This window comes from Oncorhynchus mykiss, chromosome 17 (assembly GCF_013265735.2).
Source record: "Oncorhynchus mykiss isolate Arlee chromosome 17, USDA_OmykA_1.1, whole genome shotgun sequence".
In the NCBI taxonomy this organism is placed as follows: Eukaryota; Metazoa; Chordata; class Actinopteri; order Salmoniformes; family Salmonidae; genus Oncorhynchus; species Oncorhynchus mykiss.
Genome location: NC_048581.1, coordinates 1,133,992 through 1,159,730, shown reverse-complemented (window position 1 = coordinate 1,159,730; position 25,739 = coordinate 1,133,992). Strand labels below are relative to the sequence as shown.

The 25,739-nt window shown below is 44.4% G+C and overlaps 2 protein-coding genes across 5 annotated transcripts; one reads left to right on the top strand and one right to left on the bottom strand.

Annotated features, from left to right (window-relative positions):
• Nucleotides 1–1,083: 1,083 nt before the first annotated feature.
• Nucleotides 1,084–17,644, bottom strand: LOC110516881 (zinc finger protein Xfin). 2 transcript variants are annotated; one of them, XM_036948499.1, is made up of 12 exons: nt 17,243–17,644; nt 16,817–16,940; nt 15,089–16,561; nt 12,794–12,858; nt 12,368–12,641; nt 7,962–8,414; nt 5,072–6,159; nt 4,395–4,608; nt 3,746–4,024; nt 3,122–3,358; nt 1,383–2,210; nt 1,094–1,337 (listed from the first exon to the last, which is right to left on the bottom strand). In XM_036948499.1, the coding sequence occupies exons 1-12, from the start codon at nt 17,249–17,251 to the stop codon at nt 1,234–1,236; spliced, it is 5,148 nt and encodes a 1,715-aa protein (XP_036804394.1). In that variant the 5' UTR covers nt 17,252–17,644; the 3' UTR covers nt 1,094–1,233. The 2 variants fall into 2 exon arrangements, with proteins under 2 accessions (XP_036804393.1, XP_036804394.1); XM_036948498.1 differs by having other exon boundaries at nt 1,084–2,210.
• Nucleotides 17,621–24,293, top strand: LOC110485354 (zinc finger protein 420). Of its 3 annotated transcripts, none has more exons than XM_036948501.1 (3): nt 17,621–17,718; nt 18,313–19,941; nt 21,749–24,293. In XM_036948501.1, exons 2-3 carry the CDS (start codon nt 18,652–18,654, stop codon nt 23,645–23,647), a joined length of 3,189 nt encoding a protein of 1,062 aa, XP_036804396.1. In that variant the 5' UTR covers nt 17,621–17,718; nt 18,313–18,651; the 3' UTR covers nt 23,648–24,293. The 3 variants fall into 3 exon arrangements, with proteins under 3 accessions (XP_036804396.1, XP_036804397.1, XP_036804395.1); XM_036948502.1 differs by having other exon boundaries at nt 17,666–17,718; nt 18,337–19,941; XM_036948500.1 differs by having other exon boundaries at nt 17,669–17,718; nt 18,289–19,941.
• The last annotated feature ends 1,446 nt before the right edge of the window (nt 24,294–25,739 follow it).

The following is a 25,739-nucleotide window of genomic DNA, read 5'->3' as shown; positions in this document are numbered from 1 at the left end:
GCTAGCATTAAACGTATCTTATAAAAATCAATCTTAACATAATCACTAGTTAGCTATACATGGTTGATGATATTACTAGGTTAACTAGCTTGTCCTGCGTTGCCTGTTAATTTATCATCGAATCACAGCCTACCAAACGAGTGATGATTTAACAAAAGCACAATCGTTGCACGAATGTACCTAACCATGAACATCAATGCCTTTCTTAAAATCAATACACAGAAGTATATATTTTTAAATCTGCATATTTAGTTAAAAGATATTCATTTTAGCAGGCAATATTAACTAGGGAAATTGTGTCACTTCTCTTGCGTTCATTGCACTCAGAGTCAGGGTATATGCTGCAGTTTGGGCCGCCTGGCTCGTTGCTAATTTGCCAGAATTGTACATAATTATGACATAACATTGAAGGTAGTGCAATGTAACAGCAATATTTAGACTGATGGATGCCACCCGTTAGATAAAATACGAAACGGTTTCGTATTTCACTGAAAGAATAAACATTTTGTTTTCGAAATGATAGTTTCCGGTTTTGACCATATTAATGACCTAAGGCTCGTATTTCTGTGTTTAATATATTATAATTAAGTCTATGATTTGATATTTGATAGAGCAGTCTGACTGAGCGGTGGTAGGCAGCAGCAGGCTCGTAAGCATTCATTCAAACTTTACTGCGTTTGCCAGCAGCTCTTAGCAATGCTTGAACCACAGCGCTGTTTATGACTTCAAGCCTATCAACTCCTGAGATTAGTCTGGCAATACTAAAGTGCCTATTAGAACATCCAATAGTCAAAGGTATATGAAATACAAATGGTAGAGAGAGAAATAGTCGACATGTCGTAATTCCTATAATAACTACAACCTAAAACGTCTTAACTGGGAATAATGAAGAACTGGGAATGTTGAACCACCAGCTTTCATATGTTCTCATGTTCTGAGCAAGGAACTGAAACGTTAGCTTTTTTTACATAGCACATATTGCACTTTTACTTTCTTCTCCAACACTTTGTTTTTGCATTATTTAAACCAAATTGAACATTTATTTGAGACTAAATAGATTTTATTTATGTATTATATTAAGTTAAAATAAGTGTTCATTCAGCATTGTTGTAATTGTCATTATTACAAATATTACCACACTCATATATATATAAAAATTGGCCGATTAATCGGTATCGGCTTGTTTTGGTCCTCCAATAATTCTATCGGCGTTGAAAATGGAAGATTTCCCATTTAAAGGTGCCAGTACTGCCAGTGAGGTCTCTCCAGATCACTCTCAACTCTAGGTAGGCCTAGAGGCATGGGTCTCTCCAGATCACTCTCAACTCTAGGTAGGCCTAGAGGCATGGGTCTCTCCAGATCACTCTCAACTCTAGGTAGGCCTAGAGGCGTGGGTCTCTCCACTCTGGGTAGAGGCGTGGGTCTCTCTACTCTAGGAGCTGGCGTGGGCCTTCCCGTCCTGGGTGATTGGTTCGGTATGTCCGCGCTGGACGACTGCTTAGGCCTGCCTAGCTGGCGGGTCGGTCCGATGGGCTTGGGAGCGTGGGTCCTCTGGTGCTGCCGGAGCCCCTGTAGATAGTAGAAACTCTTCCCACACTCCTCACACTGATGGGGCTTCTCTCCCGTGTGGACTCTGAGGTGAACCTTGAGGTCAAACTCTCTGAAGTAACTCTTCCCACAGACGGAGCAGAGGTGGCTCTTCTGTCCGGTGTGCATACGGAAGTGACATGTAAGTTGGGACTGTTGCTTGAATCGCTTTCCGCACTCGGGGCAAAGGTGGGGTCTCTCTCCCCGGTGAGCGCTCTCGTGCTTCTTCAGCCCTTCTTCTGTGATGAAGCCCTTCCCGCACTCGGTGCATTGGTAAGGCCTCTCCCCGGTGTGCATTCGCATGTGGATCTTCACGTAGTAATTACTGCGGAATCTCTTGCCACAGTCAGGGCAGGGGAAAGGCTTCTTGTTGTTGTGAGCCAACCGGTGTTCTTCCAACGGTGCCTTCTCAGAGAACTGCTCCCCACACAGCGAGCAGAAGAAAGAGGCCTTCTCTCCGCTGTCCTGAGACGTCATGTGTTTCTGCGCTGACGGTAGATCTGGACAGTTGAAGTTCTCCTGAGCTGCTGATGCGGCGACGGTGTGATTCTCCTGGTGGTGTTCAGGACCTCTTGATGTAGAGAGACCTAACCCACCAGCGGACAACAAACTGGGGTTCCCGTCTGCAGGGACGATAAAAGGTTGACATTTAGGTTGTGGCACCAAAACGGATCCCTATTCCCTATATCAGGGCTCTCCAACCCTGTTCCCGGAGAGATACCCTCCTGTAGGTTTTAAATCCAACCCTGTTCCTGGAGAGATACCCTCCTATAGGTTTTAAATCCAACCCTGTTCCTGGAGAGATACCTTCCTGTAGGTTTTTGTTCCAGGGTTGGAGTTAAAACCTGCAGGAGGGTTTCTCTCCAGGAACAGGGTTGGAGTTAAAACCTACAGGAGGGTTTCTCTCCAGGAACAGGGTTGGAGTTAAAACCTACAGGAGGGTTTCCAGAGTTGGAGTTGTACCTTCAGTACAATGCCTTCAGTACAGTGCCTTCAGTACAGTGCCTTCAGTACAGTGCCTTCAGTACAGTACCTTCAGTACAGTGCCTTCAGTACAGTGTCTTCAGGAAGTATTCACACCACCTTGACTTTTCCCACATGTTGTTGTGTTACTGCCTGAATTTAAAATGGAGACATGTGAGATGTTGTGTGACTGGCCTACACACAATACCCCATGATGTCAGATTGATTTCCAATGCCTCGCAAAGAAGGGCCCCTACTGGTTGATGGGTAAACATCAGAAAGCAGACACTGAATATCCCTTTGAGCAGGGTAAAGTTAGTAATTACACTTTGAATTTTTCTCCCACTTTGACCAGAGTATTTTGTGTTTATAACCATTACAAAAAAGAACAATTAAACCCATTCCAATCCCACCTTGTAACACAACAAAATGTGGAAAAAGGTCAAGGGTCAAGTGAATCCTTTCTGGAGACACTGTATTAGGTTACAAACCTGTTTGGCTATAATGTTAATTATACGTGGACCACAACATCAGGATACGTTGCTGAACGTCTTTCCAAAGTCTCTCTCACCTCTGTGTGTTTTCATGTGTGTTTTCAGGTTCCCTGGCTGAGTGAAACCCTTCCCGCACAGGGAGCAACAGTACGGTTTCTCCCCGGTGTGGATTCTCACGTGCAACTTCAGCTTGGACGCGTCGGATAGTTCTTTGCCACAGGTCGGACATCGGTGGGTCCTCTTCCCTCTCCCCCGCCGCTGTCCTGTAGTTGGACCTCCTGCTGCCTCACCAGAGAACACACCCAGACTCTCCTCTGGAACAAACACACAGTTAGTCTATCTCAAACGGTATCCTATTCCCTATTTTTTTTTTTTACCTTTATTTAACTAGGCAAGTCAGTTAAGAACAAATTCTTATTTTCAATGACGGTGGGTTAACTGGCCTAGGAACAGTGGGTTAACTGCCTGTTCAGGGGCAGAACGACAGATTTGTACCTTGTCAGCTCGGGGATTTGAACTTGCAACCTTTCGGTTGCAAGAGCCTATGGGCCCCTAGTGTGCACTACGTAGGGAATAGGGTGCCATTTGAGGCACAACCTACTCACAGTGAATTCACTAGTAACCCGTCAGAAAGGCTATACAAAATAGTGCTTACAGTCATGACGTAAGCCGTCGTGCGTCTCCATCACAGGTTCTCTTACCGGCGTGCTCCTCCTGATGTCTCCGCAGCAGCTGTTGGTTGTCGAACGGCGTTCCACACACGTAGCAGTTGTAATCTAGATGTGTCTGCAGGTGTAGCAACAGCTCATATTCCCGGGGGAATCCCTCTCCACATTTAAAACAGCGACGGTTGTTAAACCTCTTGGCTTTCGGTTGCTTCCTTTTGCCTTCTTCGACGCTGGTTTTCCGTTTGACCGGTTGTTTCTTCCGGCGTTTTCTCTGTGGTCCCGATGCAGAGGGACCACCGCCACCGGTCTTGGCTGTGTGACCAAAGAGAATGGGTTTACAGGATTGGTCAAATGCATTGTCCGTCGCCCAAATGGCACGCTATATTCCCTATTTAGGGCACTGCCTTTTGAACAGAGCCCTATATAGGGGACAGGATGAAATTTATAACGCAGCCAAATTAACAGGCTATAGTTGATGTTCTGTTGACTGGGTGCCATTTTAAACACAGCCAAATTAACAGGCTATAGTTGATGATGTTCTGTTGACTGGGTGCCATTTTAAACACAGCCAAATGAATAGGCTATAGTTGATGTTCTGTTGACTGGGTGACATTTAAAACACAGCCAAATTAACAGGCTATATAGTTGAATGATGTTCTGTTGACATTCTACCTCCACTTACCAAGACGAAGAGCAGGTTTCCAACTGGCGTCGTCTTCTTCAGAATTACCCGAACCATCAACGTTCACCTCTTCTTCTTGCTCCTCCTCTTCCTCCTCTTCTTCTTCTTCAGCTCTGGCCTTCAACCGAGGAGTTTGACTGGACGCCTTGCTGCCATGGCTTGGATCAGGACCCTGGGCCTCTATAGCTTTGGGGCTGGATTGGTCACCAGGATCCTACAATGAAAACACAAGTCATTCTTGGCTAACAGTCAGTAGTAATATAATGTTTGTTGTAGGGTTTCCCAGGGCAACGTTCAACCTCGTCTGCCTTTCTCTTCCTTGTCAAACAGGAAGTGGAGATTTTGAGTGGCGGTTGGCTATATCAAATCAAATGTATTTATATAGCCCTTCGTACATCAGCTGATGTCTCAAAGTGCTGTACAGAAACCCAGCCTAAAAACCCCCAAACAGCAAGCAATGCAGGTGTAGAAGCACGGTGGCTAGGAAAAACTCCCTAGAAAGGACTCCCTAAAACTCCCTAGAAATCTATGCCTAACTTTAACCTAAACCCCACCCATTCTCACCATTAACCCAAACCAATTCCATACACTTCTAGATTTTAAAGTGAAACCCCCCCCCCCCCCAAAACAAAACCTAAAAGTGACAGCATCAGCTCACAGCAAACCAAAGCACATACCTTTCTGATGAGGGATGTAGGAAGACCACTTCCTCCACTGCCGTAGCGAAGGCCTGTGGGGATGGGTGGGGTTGGTTCCACTATAGGCTTCCCAGGGTGCATCTGCTGCATGTGTGACCGGATGCCTGCTCTGTACCTGTAGCTCTTGCCACACTCGTGACACTGGTAGGGCTTCTCTCCAGAGTGGACTCTGAGATGCACCCGGAGGTCAAACTCTCTGGCGAAACTCTTCCCACACAGGAAGCAGAGATGGCTCCTCTCTCCGGTGTGGATCTTGAAGTGACAGGTCAGCTGGGATTGTTGTTTGAAACACTTGCCACACGCAGGGCATCGGTACGGTCTCTCTCCTCGGTGAGCGCTCTCGTGCTTCTTGAGCCCCTCCGCTGACAGGAAAGTCTTATCACACTGGGCGCAGCGGTAAGAGATCTTCCCACTGTGGATCTTCCGGTGGATCTTGATGTAACTCTTGCTGGAGAATCTCTTCCCACAGTCTGGACAGGGGTAAGGCTTCTCTGGTTTCTCATGGGAGTGGGCGATCATCAGGTGATCATCCAGGAGGCCTTTCTGAGAGAACTCTGCCCCGCAGAGAGGGCACTGCGGATTAGACTGGTTCTCTACAGTGTGAGTTCTCATGTGTATCTGTAGAGTTGATGGAGTTTGGCATTCCTCTCCTATTGGCTTAGCTGTGTGGTTGTCATGGTATTGGTCAGGGACTCCTATTGGTTTAGCTGTGCGGTTGTCATGGTATTGGTCCAGGACTCCTATTGGCTTAGCGGTGTGGTTGTCATGGTATTGGTCCAGAACTCCTATTGGCTTAGCTGTGTGGTTGTCATGGTATTGGTCCAGAACGCCTATTGGTTTAGCTGTGTGGTTGTCATGGTATTGGTCCGGGACACCTATTGGCTTAGCTGTGTGGTTGTCATGGTATTGGTCCAGAACTCCTATTGGCTTAGCTGTGTGGTTGTCATGGTATTGGTCCAGAACTCCTATTGGCTTAGCTGTGTGGTTGTCATGGTATTGGTCTGGGACACCTATTGTAGGAAGCCTCTCCACAATGTCAGGCCAGAAACTGGGATTCCTGACTTCTCCTGCATGGGGGAAGATAGTGTTAGTTCATGTTAAGTCTAAACAGATAATGACTGGGGTCAGGACGATACCAGTATCACCCTACTCAGATAATGACTGGGGTCAGGACGATACCAGTATCACCCTACTCAGATAATGACTGGGGTCAGGACGATATTAATTAACACCTCTTTAGTCACACCTTCTGGCTGACACCTCTTTAGTCACACCTTCTGCCTGACACCTCTTCTCTTTAGTCACACATTCTGCCTGACACCGCTTCTCTTTAGCCACACCTTCTGCCTGACACCTCTTTAGTCACACCTTCTGCCTGACACCTCTTTAGTCACACCTTCTGCCTGACACCTCTTTAGTCACTCATTCTGCCTGACACCTCTTTAGTCACACCTTCTGCCTGACACCTCTTTAGTCACACCTTCTGCCTGACACCTCTTCTCTTTAGTCACACCTTCTGCCTGACACCGCTTCTCTTTAGCCACACCTTCTGCCTGACACCTCTTTAGTCACACCTTCTGCCTGACACCTCTTTAGTCACACCTTCTGCCTGACACCTCTTCTCTTTAGTCACACCTTCTGCCTGACACTTCTTCTCTTTAGTCACACCTTCTGCCTGACACCGCTTCTCTTTAGCCACACCTTCTGCCTGACACCTCTTTAGTCACACCTTCTGCCTGACACCTCTTTAGTCACACCTTCTGCCTGACACCTCTTTAGTCACTCATTCTGCCTGACACCTCTTTAGTCACACCTTCTGCCTGACACCTCTTTAGTCACACCTTCTGCCTGACACCTCTTTAGTCACACCTTCTGCCTGACACCTCTTTAGTCACACCTTCTGCCTGACACCTCTTCTCTTTAGTCACACCTTCTGCCTGACACCTCTTCTCTTTAGTCACACCTTCTGCCTGACACCTCTTTAGTCACACCTTCTGCCTGACACCTCTTTAGTCACACCTTCTGCCTGACACCTCTTTAGTCACACCTTCTGCCTGACACCTCTTCTCTTTAGTCACACCTTCTGCCTGACACCTCTTCTCTTTAGTCACACCTTCTGCCTGACACCTCTTCTCTTTAGTCACACCTTCCGCCTGACACCTCTTTAGTCACACCTTCTGCCCACACTGAAACCTCTTTAGTCACACCTTCTGCCCACACTGACACCTCTTTAGTCACACCTAACTAAACTGAACTAAAACCATTTATTGATGTGTAATATCTGACATTTTGTTTTTACAACAGTGACATTATCCGGATAAAATACCTAAAGTTTTGTTTTTTACAAAAGCTTAAAGGGATACTTTGGCATTTTGGCAACGAGGTCTTTCATCTACTTCACCAGTCAGATTAACTTGTAGATCCCATTTTTCTGTCTCCGTGTCCAGTGTGAAGGAAGTTAGAGGTTGTTTTGTGAGCCAATGCCAACTAGCGTTAGCGCTACGCTAGTTAGCAATTATTATTATTTTTAGATGTTTTACTGAACCTTTATTCCACTAGGCAAGTCAGTTGTGCTGCCGCCAGTCAGCAACTTCCTTCAAACTGCAAGCAGAAACATAAACATGGTATCCAAGAGTTTGGGGACGTAGATAAAGGGCCTCAATACCAAATCCCAAAGTATCCCTTTAAAGAGAACAAAGATATTTCCAGAGTTGGGTCACTGGTCAGATGTACGACTTCTCACCTTTTAAAGAGGACAAAGATATTTCCAGAGTTGGGTCAACTGGTCAGATGTACGACTTCTCACCTTTTAAAGAGGACAAAGATATTTCCAGAGTTGGGTCAACTGGTCAGATGTACGACTTCTCACCTTTGTGCACACTCTGGTGTATTTTCAGATTTCCTTTCTGAGCGAATCTCTTCCCGCACACAGAGCACTGGAAAGGCTTCTCTCCCGTGTGTATCCGCTCGTGCATCATCAGTTTATGTGCATCGGATGCTTCGTATCCACACGTTAAACAGCGGTGAACCTTCTTGGTTTTGAACATGGTCGTGCCATCTATATGAATGGTCTGGTGTAAGAGCATGTCGTAGACGCGGGAGAATCCCTCTCCACATTTAAAGCAACGGTGGGTCATCTTGGCTTTCTTCTGCTTCGGATTCTTTTCCTTCTTCGGTGTCTCTTTTTTCTTCGGTTGCTTTTGTCCTGGACTCTTCTTCCGTTTGGTCGCCCGTGTCTTCTCTTTCTCCCGGTGTTGTCGTTCCACCGCTCCTGGTGTTGAGGTGGTTCCCTCACCACCGTGGCAGGAGTTAGGACTCATTCCTGTGGAGAGAAGAGAGTTCAGTGGGTCAGTATGGGTGGAGTTCCCTCACTACCGTGGCAGGAATTAGGACTCATTCCTGTGGAGAGAAGAGAGTTCAGTGGGTCAGTATGGGTAGAGTTCCCTCACTACTGTGGCAGGAATTAGGACTCATTCCTGTGGAGAGAAGAGAGTTCAGTGGGTCAGTATGGGTAGAGTTCCCTCACTATCGTGGCAGGAGGTAGGACTCATCAGTATGGGTAGAGTTCCCTCACTACCGTGGCAGGAGGTAGGACTCATCAGTATGAGTAGAGTTCCCTCACTACTGTGGCAGGAGGTAGGACTCATGAGTATGAGTAGAGTTCCCTCACTACCGTGGCAGGAGGTAGGACTCATCAGTATGGGTAGGGTTCCCTCACTACCGTGGCAGGAGGTAAGACTCACCAGTATGGGTAGAGTTCCCTTACTACCGTGGCAGGAGGTAGGACTCATCAGTGTGGGTAGAGTTCCCTCACTACCGTGGCAGGAGGTAGGACTCATCAGTATGAGTAGAGTTCCCTCACTACCGTGGCAGGAGGTAGGACTCATCAGTATGAGTAGAGTTCCCTCACTACCGTGGCAGGAGATGGGACTCATGAGTATGAGTAGAGTTCCCTCACTACCGTGGCAGGAGGTAGGACTCATCAGTATGGGTAGGGTTCCCTCACTACCGTGGCAGGAGGTAAGACTCACCAGTATGGGTAGAGTTCCCTTACTATCGTGGCAGGAGGTAGGACTCATCAGTATGGGTAGAGTTCCCTCACTACCGTGGCAGGAGGTAGGACTCATCAGTATGAGTAGAGTTCCCTCACTACTGTGGCAGGAGGTAGGACTCATGAGTATGAGTAGAGTTCCCTCACTACCGTGGCAGGAGGTAGGACTCATCAGTATGGGTAGGGTTCCCTCACTACCGTGGCAGGAGGTAAGACTCACCAGTATGGGTAGAGTTCCCTTACTACCGTGGCAGGAGGTAGGACTCATCAGTGTGGGTAGAGTTCCCTCACTACCGTGGCAGGAGGTAGGACTCATCAGTATGAGTAGAGTTCCCTCACTACCGTGGCAGGAGGTAGGACTCATCAGTATGAGTAGAGTTCCCTCACTACCGTGGCAGGAGATGGGACTCATGAGTATGAGTAGAGTTCCCTCACTACCGTGGCAGGAGGTAGGACTCATCAGTATGGGTAGGGTTCCCTCACTACCGTGGCAGGAGGTAAGACTCACCAGTATGGGTAGAGTTCCCTTACTACCGTGGCAGGAGGTAGGACTCATCAGTGTGGGTAGAGTTCCCTCACTACCGTGGCAGGAGGTAGGACTCATCAGTATGGGTAGAGTTCCCTCACTACCGTGGCAGGAGGTAGGACTAATCAGTATGAGTAGAGTTCCCTCACTACCGTGGCAGGAGGTAGGACTCATCAGTATGGGTAGAGTTCCCTCACTACCGTGGCAGGAGGTAGGACTCATCAGTATGGGTAGAGTTCCCTCACTACCATGGCAGGAGGTAGGACTAATCAGTATGAGTAGAGTTCCCTCACTACTGTGGCAGGAGGTAGTACTCATCAGTATGGGTAGAGTTCCCTCACTACCGTGGCAGGAGGTAGGACTCATCAGTATGGGTAGAGTTCCCTCACTACCGTGGCAGGAGGCAGGACTCATCAGTATGGGTAGAGTTCCCTCACTACTGTGGCAGGAGGTAGGACTCATCAGTATGAGTAGAGTTCCCTAACTACCGTGGCAGGAGGTAGGACTCATCAGTATGAGTAGAGTTCCCTCACTACCGTGGCAGGAGGCAGGACTCATCAGTATGGGTAGAGTTCCCTCACTACCGTGGCATGAGGTAGGACTCATCAGTATGAGTAGAGTTCCCTCACTACCGTGGCATGATGTAGGACTCATCAGTATGAGTAGAGTTCCCTCACTACCGTGGCATGAGGTAGGACTCATCAGTATGAGTAGAGTTCCCTCACTACCGTGGCAGGAGGTAGGACTCATCAGTATGGGTAGAGTTCCCTCACTACCGTGGCATGAGGTAGGACTCATCAGTATGAGTAGAGTTCCCTCACTACCGTGGCATGAGGTAGGACTCATCAGTATGAGTAGAGTTCCCTCACTACCGTGGCAGGAGGTAGGACTCATCAGTATGGGTAGAGTTCCCTCACTACCGTGGCATGAGGTAGGACTCATCAGTATGAGTAGAGTTCCCTCACTACCGTGGCATGTAGCGTACATGCTATTGTGTGAAAACAGTGGCCACGCATTCCCTATAAAGGGAATAGGGTGCCATTTGGGATGAACACGTTCTTTAACTCACTTTTCTGTCACCACTTGTAAACAGGATATGTTTACATATCTTACATTACTCATCTCATATGTATATACTGTATTCTATACTACTGTATCTTGGTCTATGCATTACTCATCTCATATGTATATACTGTATTCTATCATATTCTACTGTATATTAGTCTATGTAATACTCATCTCATATGTATATACTGTATTCTATACTACTGTATCTTGGTCTATGCATTACTCATCTCATATGTATATACTGTATTCTATCATATTCTACTGTATATTAGTCTATGTAATACTCATCTCATATGTATATACTGTATTCTATACTACTGTATCTTGGTCTATGCATTACTCATCTCATATGTACATATTCTTTATCCCCTTACACTGTGTACAAGACAGTAGTTTTGGAATTGTTAGTTAGATTACTTGTTATTACTGCATTGTCGGAACTAGAAGCACAAGCATTTCGCTACACTCGCATTAACATCTGCTAACAATGTGTATGTGACAAATAAAATTTGATTTGATTTGATACTGTATTCTATACTACTGTATTTTAGTCTATGCATTACTCATCTCATATGTATATACTGTATTCTATTCTACTGTATCTTAGTCTATGCATTACTCATCTCATATGTATATACTGTATTCTATTCTACTGTATATTAGTCTACGCCACTCTGACATTGCTCGTCCACAAATATATATATATTCTTAATTCTATTCCTTTAGATTGTGTGTATTGTTAGATATGACTTGTTATATACTACTGCACTGTTGGGAGCTAGAAACACAAGCATTTCACTACACCTGCAATAACATCTGATTACCGTGTGTATGTGACCAATAACATCTGCTAACCATGTGTATGTGACCAATAACATCTGTTAACCATGTGACCATTAACATCTGCTAACCATGTGTATGTGACCAATAACATCTGTTAACCATGTGTATGTGACCAATAACATCTGCTAACCATGTGTATGTGACCAATAACATCTGTTAACCATGTGACCATTAACATCTGCTAACCATGTGTATGTGACCAATAACATCTGTTAACCATGTGTATGTGACCAATAACACATGTTAACCATGTGTATGTGACCAATAACATATGTTAACCATGTGTATGTGACCAAAAACATCTGTTAACCATGTGTATGTGACCAATAACATCTACTAACCACGTGTATGTGACCAATAACATCTTCTAACCATGTGTATGTGACCAATAACATCTGTTAACCATGTGTATGTGACCAATAACATCTACTAACCACGTGTATGTGACCAATAACATCTTCTAACCATGTGTATGTGACCAATAACATCTACTAACAACGTGTATGTGACCAATAACATCTACTAACCACGTGTATGTGACCAATAACATCTTCTAACCATGTGTATGTGACCAATAACATCTACTAACCACGTGTATGTGACCAATAACATCTTCTAACCATGTGTATGTGACCAATAACATCTACTAACAACGTGTATGTGACCAATAACATCTACTAACCACGTGTATGTGACCAATAACATCTACTAACCACGTGTATGTGACCAATAACATCTTCTAACCACGTGTATGTGACCAATAACATGTGATTTGACTTTGATTTACCAAGATGAGGAGTATCCCAGGAAGCTTGTTCTACTACAGAATTCAACAGATCACCAACTTCCTCTTCCTCCCCTTCCTCCTCCTCTTCTTCATCTTCACCCTCTTCTTCCTCTTCCACCTCCCACTCTTCTTCTTCCTCCTCTTCTTCTTCTTCCTCGTCCTCCTCCTCCTCTTGTTCAATATGAATGTTCATCCCAGGTGTTTGAGTGATGTCCTCCTCATGTCTTTGGTCAGGGCCCAGAGACTCGGTCGACCCCGATTGAGCCCCAGGATCCTAGAAGAAAGACGGGACTGTTTCTAGTAAAGTTACCATGGAAACCATGTTGGAACAAAAATGGGTTCAATAGAACAGTGGAATATATGATAATAATGTTTATAATGGTAACAATATCTCCTATTAAAATGTTTGTTATTATTGTCTCCCACCTTGTTGATGTTTGATGTAAGGGGACTTCCTCCTTCACTACCAGAGCCACGGACAGGACTCTCACCTGTAGAGAGAGGTTGGTATTATGGGTTATAATGAGACTACCAGGACTCCTGTAGAGATAGGTTGGTATTATGGGTTATAATGAGACTACCAGGACACCTGTAGAGATAGGTTGGTATTATGGGTTATAATGAGACTACCAGGACTCCTGTAGAGATAGGTTGGTATTATGGGTTATAATGAGACTACCAGGACTCTCTCCTGTAGAGAGAGGTTGGTATTATGGGTTATAATGAGACTACCAGGACTCCTGTAGAGATAGGTTGGTATTATGGGTTATAATGAGACTACCAGGACTCCTGTAGAGATAGGTTGGTATTATGGGTTATAATGAGACTACCAGGACTCCTGTAGAGATAGGTTGGTATTATGGGTTATAATGAGACTACCAGGACTCCTGTAGAGATAGGTTGGTATTATGGGTTATAATGAGACTACCAGGACTCTCTCCTGTAGAGAGAGGTTGGTATTATGGGTTATAATGAGACTACCAGGACTCCTGTAGAGATAGGTTGGTATTATGGGTTATAATGAGACTACCAGGACTCCTGTAGAGATAGGTTGGTATTATGGGTTATAATGAGACTACCAGGACTCCTGTAGAGAGAGGTTGGTATTATGGGTTATAATGAGACTACCAGGACTCTCTCCTGTAGAGAGAGGTTGGTATTATGGGTTATAATGAGACTACCAGGTCTCCCGTAGAGATAGGTTGGTATTATGGGTTATAATGAGACTACCAGGACTCTCTCCTGTAGAGATAGGTTGGTATTATGGGTTATAATGAGACTACCAGGACTCCTGTAGAGATAGGTTGGTATTATGGGTTATAATGAGACTACCAGGACTCTCTCCTGTAGAGATTGGTTGGTATTATGGGTTATAATGAGACTACCAGGACACCTGTAGAGAGAGGTTGGTATTATGGTTTATAATGAGACTACCAGGACTCCTGTAGAGATAGGTTGGTATTATGGGTTATAATGAGACTACTAGGACTCTCACCTGTAGATAGAGGTTGGTTTTATGGGTTATAATGAGACTACCAGGACTCTCTCCTGTAGAGATCGGTTGGTATTATGGGTTATAATGAGACTACCAGGATGTTGAACAGAATCGCAGTCAACTAAAGAACAGTCAGAGTTCTGCCTCCACTTACTATGTTGAACAGAACCCCAGTCAACTAAAGAACAGAGTTCTGCCTCCCCTTACTATGTTGAACAGAACCCCAGTCAACTAAAGAACAGAGTTCTGCCTCCACTTACTATGTTGAACAGAACCCCAGTCAACTAAAGAACAGAGTTCTGCCTCCCCTTACTATGTTGAACAGAACCCCAGTCAACTAAAGAACAGAGTTCTGCCTCCACTTACTATGTTGAACAGAACCCCAGTCAACTAAATAACAGAGTTCTACCTCCACTTACTATGTTGAACAGAACCCCAGTCAACTAAAGAACAGAGTTCTGCCGCCACTTACTATGTTGAACAGAATCCCAGTCAACTGAAGAACAGTCAGTGTTCTGCCTCCACTTACTATGTTGAACAGAACCCCAGTCAACTAAAGAACAGTGTTCTGCCTCCACTTACTATGTTGAACAGAACCCCAGTCAACTAAAGAACAGAGTTCTGCCTCCACTTACTATGTTGAACAGAATCCCAGTCAACTAAAGAACAGAGTTCTGCCTCCACTTACTATGTTGAACAGAACCCCAGTCAACTAAAGAACAGAGTTCTACCTCCACTTACTATGTTGAACAGAACCCCAGTCAACTAAAGAACAGAGTTCTGCCTCCACTTACTATGTTGAACAGAACCCCAGTCAACTAAAGAACAGAGTTCTGCCTCCACTTACTATGTTGAACAGAACCCCAGTCAACTAAAGAACAGTCAACGTTCTGCCTCCACTTACTATGTTGAACAGAACCCCAGTCAACTAAATAACAGAGTTCTACCTCCACTTACTATGTTGAACAGAACCCCAGTCAACTAAAGAACAGAGTTCTGCCGCCACTTACTATGTTGAACAGAATCCCAGTCAACTGAAGAACAGTCAGTGTTCTGCCTCCACTTACTATGTTGAACAGAACCCCAGTCAACTAAAGAACAGTGTTCTGCCTCCACTTACTATGTTGAACAGAACCCCAGTCAACTAAAGAACAGAGTTCTGCCTCCACTTACTATGTTGAACAGAATCCCAGTCAACTAAAGAACAGTGTTCTGCCTCCACTTACTATGTTGAACAGAATCCCAGTCAACTTCTTCTCCATCAGAATTAATCAGCCCTCCAACTTCCTCTGCATTATCCGTTGCCCCTTCTCCATCCCCCTCCTCCTCTTCCTTCTCCTCTTCCCCCACCTCTTCCTTCTCCTCTTCCTCCACCTCTTCGACTTTAGCCTTCAGCCCCAGTGTTTGACAGAGGTCCTGTAGGTTATCAGATACCATCTGCTGCCCCTGTGATGTGTTCTCCTCCTCACAGTGGATGGGTTTCTCTGCTTCTGTTGTGTGTGACCTCTGGTGCAAGTTCAAACTTCTTTTTGTAGCAAAATTCTTCCCACAGTCGGGGCAGGGGTATGGCTTCTTTCCCGTGTGCATTCTCACGTGGATCTGTAGAGACGGTGAATTTTTAAAATGTTTCCCACATTCTGAGCAGCAGTGAGACGACGTCTTAGTTTTGTGATTCTCCTGGTGTTGTTCATGTTCTGCTGCTGATGCAGAGAGACTCTCCTCGACTTTTTTGCCGTGCGATTGCTGGTGTATTTCTTTCAAACTTAGCGAGTCCGGTTTCTCTCCTGTGTGTTGCAGCTGGTGTCTTTTCAAGGATGTACAGAAGGTGAACCTCTTGTCACACTCGGAGCAGGCGTACGGCTTCTCTCCAGTGTGCAGTTTCTGGTGTTGTTTAAGATATGCTTTCTGAGTGAAGCCCTTCCTACAGACGGAACAGGAGAAAGGCTTCTCTCCTGTGTGGGAGAGCTGGTGGGCAGTCAGGTTGGCTTTCTGGGTGAAGCACTTGCCACAGACAGAGCACGAGAAAGGTTTCTCACCAGTGTGCACTAGCATGTGTTGGTTCAAATTTCCCTTTTGGTTGAAGCTCTTCTCACACACGGAACATTTGTAAGACTTCTCCCCGGTGTGTTTCAGCTCATGTGATTTCAAGGTGTGTAGATAAGTATAACTCTTCCCACACACGGAGCAGGAGTGAGGTTTTTCTCCCGTGTGTGTCAGCAGGTGTCTGCGTAGTTTGTAAGCGCTAGAGAACTCTCTTCCACACTCCAGGCAGCAGTTCTTTGCCTGTTCAGGATCTCCCGATATAGAGGGACTGCCCTCCCCATTAGAACAGTGGAACCGCTGGTGTGTCTTCAGATGTTCCTCCCGAGTGAAACTCTTCCCACAGTCAGAACAGAAGCAGGGCCTCTCTCCTGTGTGAGTCAGAAGGTGTCGTTGTAGTTTAGACGGACATGGGAACTCCTTCCCACAGTCCAGGCAGCTGTAGCTCTTCCTGGGTTTGGGACTGGTCTTCTTCTCTCCTGTGTGTGTTGTGTTACGATGTTTTCTTAGATAATGCTGGGTAGGGAACTCCTCTCCACACTCTCTGCAGCTGTGTGTGTTCTTGGCTGTGTGATTGTCCTCCTGTTGTTCAGGATCTCCTGAGGTAGAACTTGTCCCCTCACTGTCAGAGTGACGGCTGGAACTCTCTCCAGTCTCTCCTGTGGGGATATAGGAAGAGTCTGATCAGGATTGCTCGAGTGGAAACCAAAGGGGTGTATTCATTAGTGTACACTGAAGCAGACAAAAATAAGTGTTTCTTATAGTCCCTTTCCCTGTTTCGGACATCCCAGCTTGTGTAAGTGTTGCACTGTTTTGTTAACGCTGGACCTAAACAACAGTCAGATCGTTTAAACATTCAGTCTGCCTCATCCTCCACCTACTAAAGTTAACGGAAATTTCTCAACCCAACTTACCTCTCAATCTTAGAAAGTCACTGAAGTAGTCAAGGCTCCTAGGAACCATCTCTGGACCGCTGGTTCTCTGGTCACCATGGACACAGTCAGGAACCAGTAAGTTTGGCTGGGGTTCATCAAAATCCTGATTTTAAAAAGTACAGTCAGAGATAGGCCTAGAAGATAATGTCATGTCATTGGTTTTGGTCTTAATAACGAACTGACTTGATAAAATAGTCCTTACTACTTGACAAATGTATATCAACTTCTACAAATGACAAGCTAACCTTGAACAAGACATTGACAATGGAGTTTACTAAAGCAGAGCTATGTATTTACATAACTAGCTAACCAGCTATATCTATACCTGCTGTATATATGGCTTTGGGCTCAAGCAAAACATGTTTTAGTTTCAGGGCAACTAGCTAGCTTAAGCTCACTTCTCACCTCATACATTGTGTGAGCCGAAGCGACAACAAAAAAATAGCCGAGAAAATGTGGTTCTCTGGCTGTAGCAAGCAATCAGTTCAAATGTTGCTTTGCTAAGTGAAATCACAGCTGTTTTGCAAAAATAGATAGCAGGCTAAGTTAGCATAGCATACTGAGCTAGCTAACGGTACTTAGCTAGCTAGCTAATAATGTTAGCTTAACTCGTCGTTTGTAACTTCATGTCTGTCTGGTTTAATAGTTCCATATCTACGTTATCACAGGATGGAAATAATCTACGCCAATTATAGTGAAGATATATTTGTAAATAACTATAGCTACAATGCTTTTGAGTAAGGTTTATCTAAGCAGGCTAGCTAATGTTGACAGAACCGCCTAGAACTGCTTCCGGGGCAGCAGCTAACCCGGAAGTTGATGCAGTCACTGGACGCCATTCCACATAGTTTGGATATGGACATTCTTTGATTGTGTTAACGGTGAGGGGAGAATGGGGAAATGTTTAAATAAATCAGGTCATTAAAACATTAGGTATTGGCTTTGTCCAAACGGTGTAGTTAGCTAGTCGTTACGGTTACATAACTGTTAGCTAAGTAACGTTTCATCATCAGACAGATACATTTTTAGCTTGGTACTGTTGGCTAGCTAATAGCTCCTGCGAACTAATTTGAAGCTCTGCTCAAAACAGAGTCGACGAAGGAGTAAAACGATGATAGTTTTCTATTTGGTGAATAAAGGCAGAGTGACTGTACATATAATCAATGAGTTACTGTTGTACCTAATGTTCGTGTTACACTAGTTAACGTTAGGTAGCTTCAAAATACAAGCCCTCGTCGTGGGAACCTTGACATTTCATGTATATCTTACAAAAATATTTTGATTGTCATTAATATTTGTTTTATTATATTGTTCTATTAAGTAAAAATGAAATAGTGACAGTAAATTAAAAGTCTACGTTTCACGGACTTGACAAATATAGAATGTCACTATACAAATTGCACGCCTGTATAAAATGTTTTTGTTTTACACCATATGTCCTGTTTACACAGGTGACCTCACAAGGGCTTCCACAGGTGACCTCACAAGGGCTTCCACAGGTGACCTCACAAGGGCTTCCACAGGTGACCTCACAAGGGCTTCCACAGGTGACCTCACAAGGGATTCCACAGGTGACCTCACAAGGGATTCCACTGTTCCGGTGACAGGAAGAAGATCGGACCCTGAAATAACTTGTCTTTGACAGAGACTCATAATGCAGCACTTCCCGAAGCTCCCAGTGTGGCAGGAGATATAGGAGACCTGTGAATACACAGGAGAGAGACACACCTCACAGTAGTGAGCTCCATTCAATAGCAAGTTGTTATTTTTATTTTTACACAAAAAAAAAAACATTCTAATTCTGCTGAGACAAAATGAGTTCTGAGAAGGAAGCGTTGATGGATAAAATCGAAAAGAGTTTATGGAATTTAACTGAGGACAATTTACGCTACCTGTGTGAACGTTGTGGATTAGATGGCTCTGAAATTAAAGGGATGAATCATCGCTTATTAAGGCGTAAAGTCATGGAGGAAATGTGGGACAATACGGATTCAATGAAATCAGAGGAGCAGGGAATGTCTTGGTTAGTCCAACTGAAAGAGGACATCAGGAGGACACAGGAGGAGGGTAGCAGTGCGCTCATGAGTCCCGGCCAATCAGAGGATGTAGACCGCAATGAAGAACACAACAAGGGGGACAGGGATTGGTTGCCAAGCAACGGACTGACAGCGGAGCCCTTGCATCCCAGCCAATGTGATGATGATGATGCTGTCGACTGCGATGAAGAATGGAATGAAGAGGGAGGAGCTGGGTTGCTTAGCAACACACCAGACCAGAGTAAATTAAAGAGGCACATCAGATCGCACACTGTTAAACAACACACAGTGAATCCCTCAGTGAAACCTCACCACTGCTCGGATTGTGGGAAACAGTTCATTGTAAAATCAAGCCTTAAACATCACCGGCTAGTTTTTCACACAGATCACCCTCACCGCTGTGGTCAATGTAAGAAGAGCTTCATAACTGCAGGAAGGCTGGAATCGCACATAAAAACACGACACCCGCCAAGTGAAGTGAAGAACCCACATGTGTGCTCTAAATGCGGTAGGGCATTCCCTGTGGCTGCCAGTCTTAAGAGACACCTGAGAACTCATACTGGGGAGAAACCGTACGTCTGCCCCCAGTGTGGAAAGGACTACAGTGACTGTGGAAACTTGAGGAAACACATGAGAAGAACTCACCCAGTAGAAGAGATGGTTGTGGAGAGTTTCACCACTCAGAGGAGCATCCCTACAGGGAATGTGGAGGAAATGCAGGACAATACGGATTCAATTAAATCGGAGGAGCAGGGAACATCTTGGTCACTCCAACTGAAAGAGGACCTCAAAGGGATACAGGAGAATGGTAGCGTTGTACCCATGAGTCCCGGCCAATCCGATGACGATGGTGCTGATGACGACGATGATGACGATGATGCTGCAGACTGCAACGTTAAGGACAGGGATTGGTTGCCAAGCAACGGACTGAAGGCGGAGCCCATGAGTCCCAGCCAATCAGATGACGCTGTAGACTGGGACGAGGAGGACAGGGATTGGATGGCTAGCGATGGGCTGGAGGTGGAGTTGTCTCCAGAGAGACACACACCAGAGCAGAGAGTGAGAGAGGTAGGTACTTAAATTCCTGTTAAACATTAGCTTTTAGAAATCAGCATTCTTTTAAAACACAGACCATAAAGTGTTTTAAAACATTTCCCCTGCTTTTTATATTGAAAGTCAACCGTTTTTTAAACTAATTCCCCTGCTTTTTATATTGAAAGTCAACCGTTTTTTAAACCATTTCCCCTGCTTTTTATATTGAAAGTGAAGTGTTTATTTTACTTCAATAGAGTGATCAATAGACATGCAACTACAGTTTTAATTCACATGCATTTCATCAGATGCCAACTGAAGCTATTTGGCTAGCAGCCACACAAAACAGGGTATATTTTACCAAAACGATGCACGGCCAACATATTTATAATGTTTATCATAGAAAGAATGGAGCCAGATACATGTCCTGATGTTTTGCTTTGAAGTTGATCTTTAAGCATTGTAACTGAACTGAAGCACACAGCAGTCAGAGTGGTGAAATGTAATTGGTCAAGACGAGAGAGCGAAGATATTTCATCCGATTGCGGAAGTGCAACTTGAAACACAAAAAAATGTGTCTGTTTTTTTAAAATTCATGATTTGGAGTGAAACCTACTGAAGTTTTACAAAGAAACGCAACATATTTTTTATCTTTCCTTTTATCCGTGAAGAACGGCGTTAATGCGACCTCTGCTTGAAGTGTGTTCGTCTTTCCTTGAGTCCTCTCATCGTTGATTCCTGGACCTCCTTCTATAAATGCATTGGAGAAGGTTCTAGGTTATTTCTCTTTATCCTCCAATGTATTTTAAGAAGGATGCCGATTACAGAAGGTTCTAGGTTATTTCTCTTTATCCTCCAATGTATTTTAAGAAGGATGCCGATTACAGAAGGTTCTAGGTTATTTCTCTTTATCCTCCAATGTATTTTAAGAAGGATGCCGATTACAGAAGGTTCTAGGTTATTTCTCTTTATCCTCCAATGTATTTTAAGAAGGATGCCGATTACAGAAGGTTCTAGGTTATTTCTCTTTATCCTCCAATGTATTTTAAGAAGGATGCCGATTACAGAAGGTTCTAGGTTATTTCTCTTTATCCTCCAATGTATTTTAAGAAGGATGCCGATTACAGAAGGTTCTAGGTTATTTCTCTTTATCCTCCAATGTATTTTAAGAAGGATGCCGATTACAGAAGGTTCTAGGTTATTTCTCTTTATCCTCCAATGTATTTTAAGAAGGATGCCGATTACAGAAGGTTCTAGGTTATTTCTCTTTATCCTCCAATGTATTTTAAGAAGGATGCCGATTACAGAAGGTTCTAGGTTATTTCTCTTTATCCTCCAATGTATTTTAAGAAGGATGCCGATTACAGAAGGTTCTAGGTTATTTCTCTTTATCCTCCAATGTATTTTAAGAAGGATGCCGATTACAGAAGGTTCTAGGTTATTTCTCTTTATCCTCCAATGTATTTTAAGAAGGATGCCGATTACAGAAGGTTCTAGGTTATTTCTCTTTATCCTCCAATGTATTTTAAGAAGGATGCCGATTACAGAAGGTTCTAGGTTATTTCTCTTTATCCTCCAATGTATTTTAAGAAGGATGCCGATTACAGAAGGTTCTAGGTTATTTCTCTTTATCCTCCAATGTATTTTAAGAAGGATGCCGATTACAGAAGGTTCTAGGTTATTTCTCTTTATCCTTCAATGTATTTTAAGAAGGATGCCGAGTAATCGACAGATGAGAGGAATCAAGGAAAGACTTTTGATTTTCTCTGCAAAAATGACTCGACTGGCTGGAAAGTGTTTCCTGCCCTGATTCATTCCATCTCTATTTTTTATGATTTTCTAGGACAAACCTCCCCACTTTGCCCTCCCAGAGTCCCCGGTAGCGGTCCCCGGTGCCTCTCCCGGTAGCGCCTTATTGTGCGGTCTGAAGAGGGTGTCCGTGCGGCTTGTCGACTGCAGGAAGACACCGGGGCAGAGTAGCCATATAATACACAAGACAACACAGACGGGAGCGAAACCCCACAGCTGGTCTTATGCTGAACAACACAAAACCCTCTCAGGAGACAGGCCTGGCTCCCATATCTGTGATCACTGTGGGAAGAATTTTACCACTGCTACCAATCTGAAAACACATTTACCGTGTCTGTCTGGAGAGAAACCACACGTCTGCTCTGAATGCGGAAAGAGTTTCACACAGGCCGGCTGTCTTAAGAGACACCTGAGAACTCATACGGGGGAGAAACCGTACATCTGCCCTCGTTGTGGGAAGGCTTGTACTGATTCTGGAAACTTAAAGAGACACATCAGAAAAACTCACCCAGGAGAGGAGGTCATTGTGAAGAGACTTGCCTATCAGAAGAGCGTTCGCAATGCTAAAGAATACAAGCAAGCCCACTCCGGAGATGGCTCTCATATCTGTGATCACTGTGGTAAGAATTTTACCACCGCAAGAAGTCTAAAACTACACATACAGTCCCTGCAGAGAAGGAGAGAGAACTTGACTGCAGAGAAAGCTCATGTGTGCTCTGAATGTGGAAAGGGCTTCCATCAGGCTGGGAGTCTTAAGAGACACCTGAGAACTCATACTGGGGAGAAACCGTACGTTTGCCATCATTGTGGGAAGGCTTGCAGTGATTCTGGAAACTTACAGAAACACATCAAAAGTCACATGGGTAAACAACACACAGTGAAACCTTACCTCTGCTCTGAATGTGGGAAGCAATTCATTGGAAAACAAAGCCTTGGACATCACCGGGAGGTTTTTCACACAGATCACCCTCACCGCTGTGGTCAATGTAAGAAGAGCTTCATAACCGCAGCAAGATTGGAATCGCACATAAAAACAAGGCACCCGCCATGTGATCCTCTGAAGAACCCACATGTGTGCTCTGAATGTGGAAGGGGATTCCCTGTGGCCGCCAGTCTTAAAAGACACCTGAGAATCCATACTGGGGAGAAACCGTACTCCTGCCCTCAGTGTGGAAACAGTTACAATGATCGTGGAAATTTAAAGAAACACATAGGAACTCACACAGAAGAAAAACCTTACCACTGCTCGGTGTGTGGGATGAAGTTCCGTCATACAAAAACGTTACAACGGCATCACCAGGAGAACCACAAGGGGGAGACACTGGGTCCCATCCACAGGCACCAAGACCCTCTTCCATGCCCCCACTGCGGGGAGGAGTTCTCTACCAAGGCTCTTCTGAAGGATCATCTACGGACCCACTCTAGCCGGGTTCACTGCTCCCGATGCGACAAGACCTTCTCCACTAAAAGTAACTTACTGGTTCATCAGCGGATACACACTGGAGAGAGGCCTTACCTTTGCCCTCAGTGTGGAAAGAGTTTTTCTCTGGCAGGGAGTTTAAAACTTCATCTCCGGATTCATGCGGGTGAGAAACCTTACTGCTGTACTTACTGTGACAAGAGATTCACAAGTAAGAGTCACTGCAATCTTCATCTGCGAATCCACACTGGAGAGAAGCCGTACCAATGCCCTGACTGCGGGAGGTGTTTCGCTGACGGGAATGTCCTGAAAAACCACCGGCGGACCCACACAGGAGAGAAACCGTTCCAGTGCCGCTTGTGTGATAAAGCCTTTGCTCAGTTGAGCAGTCTGAAGAAACATCAGGAGACACACAGGCAAACTCAGCCTGTCTCTGTCCCAAGACTCCCTAATCCCTACCCACCACACAATCAGCATGTCCCTTATCCCTACCCATCACAGATTCAATGGTAACCTTGTTTACACCTTACCAAGTTGTCCGGTGTCCTGTTACCTGGTAACCTATCTGTTACCTGGTAACCTATCTGTTACCTGGTAACCTATCAGTTACCTGGTAACCTATCTGTTACCTGGTAACCTATCTGTTACCTGGTAACCTATCTGTTACCTGGTAACCTATCTGTTACCTGGTAACCTATCTGTTGCCTGGTAACAGCTATCTGTTGCCTGGTAACCTATCAGTGACCTGTCCCAGATAGGAAGGATGCATTTCTAACGTATTGGGACAGGAACCTAGACTCAGTCTGTCCCAAAAACCCAACCTGCCATGCACTCCGTGAATGGTAAGCTTGCTTATTAAACCTGTCCAATCCCTTGTAGATAACTAGATGGAAATGAATTGAAGGATCCATTTTATTTTATTATTGTTATGATTTTATTGAAGCAGGTTTTCAGTCATTGAGGATTGATATGCTGTTTATAGAGCTTGGAATATAATGGTATTTTATCTGTCTCAAAATAATTATTTTGCTCAAAGTTCATATTTTATCTCCAGAGTTTTGTATTCCCAGTTGATATTTGGATATGTTGTTCATTTTTTAAAAAGTGTTTAAAATTCATGGCCGAACCTCAACTGGTGGAAATAAAATGGTGACAACGATATGTTGTTGGGGTAATTATTTTTCTAATTCTTTGAGTAGTTAGTTTTATGAATAAATAAGGGTCCTAGGCAGGGGTCAAAGTTATCCGGTGTGCTCTGGTACCGCGACCCGGAAAAGAAATAGTGGGGGTACACCGTACCGGTAAAATGTGAACCAATCACAATCATTTATAAGAAATACCAAGAAAACTACACCATTATTTAACAATACCGCATGTCAGCTGCATGAAAATGATTTGACTTGAAAACTGGCAGTAAACCCTCAAAGTTGCATTGTAATTCCGCGAGAACACTAAAATGTTGCCAACTTAAAGAACAGCAGCGTGTAGTGTGAATATGGTGTACATACAGTACCAGTCAAAAGGTTTAGAACACCTACTCATTCAAGGGTTTAGAACACCTACTCATTCAAGGGTTTAGAACACCTACTCATTCAAGGGTTTAGAACACCTACTCATTCAAGGGTTTAGAACACCTACTCATTCAAGGGTTTAGAACACCTACTCATTCAAGGGTTTAGAACACCTACTCATTCAAGGGTTTAGAACACCTCCTCATTCAAGGGTTTAGAACACCTACTCATTCAAGGGTTTAGAACACCTCCTCATTCAAGGGTTTAGAACACCTACTCATTCAAGGGTTTAGAACACCTACTCATTCAAGGGTTTAGAACACCTACTCATTCAAGGGTTTAGAACACCTACTCATTCAAGGGTTTTTCTTTATTTGTACTATTTTTCTACATTGTAGAAAAATAGTGAAGACATCAAAACTATGAAATAACACATATGGAATCATGTAGTAACCAAAACAAGTGTTAAAACAAATCTAAACATATTTTAGATTTTGGATTCTTCAAAGAAGCCACCCTTTGCCTCGATGACAGCTTTGTGACAGGAGAAAACTGAGGATGGAATCATTTGGAAAAGCTCCAGTGCCCTCCATTAATATTGGCACCCTTGGTAGACATGAGAAAAAAGTTTATTGTTTATCCTCTTGGTCTGTCATTCAAAATATCCACAAAAATCGAACCTTTAATTAAAGAAAAAATAATTGAAAGAAAAAATAAATTCTAATCATAAAACAAATATTTTCTCAAATATGTGTGACACAATTATTGGCACCCCTTCATTCAATACTTTGCGCAACAGCTCTGAGTCTTCTCCTATAATGGGTAAGGAGGTTAGAGAACACATGGCAAGGGATCTGAGACCATTCCTCCATACAGAATCTCTCCAGATCCTTCAGATTCCCAGGTCCACGCTCGTGGACTCTCCTCTTTAACTCATCCCACTGGGTTTCTATGGGGTTTAAGTCAGGGGACTTGGATGGCTATGGCAAACCCTTGATTATGTGGTCAGTGAACCATGCTGGAAGATCCAACCAAGGCCCAGTTTAAGCTTCCTAGCAGAGGCAGTCAGGTTTTGATTTAATATCTGCTGGTAC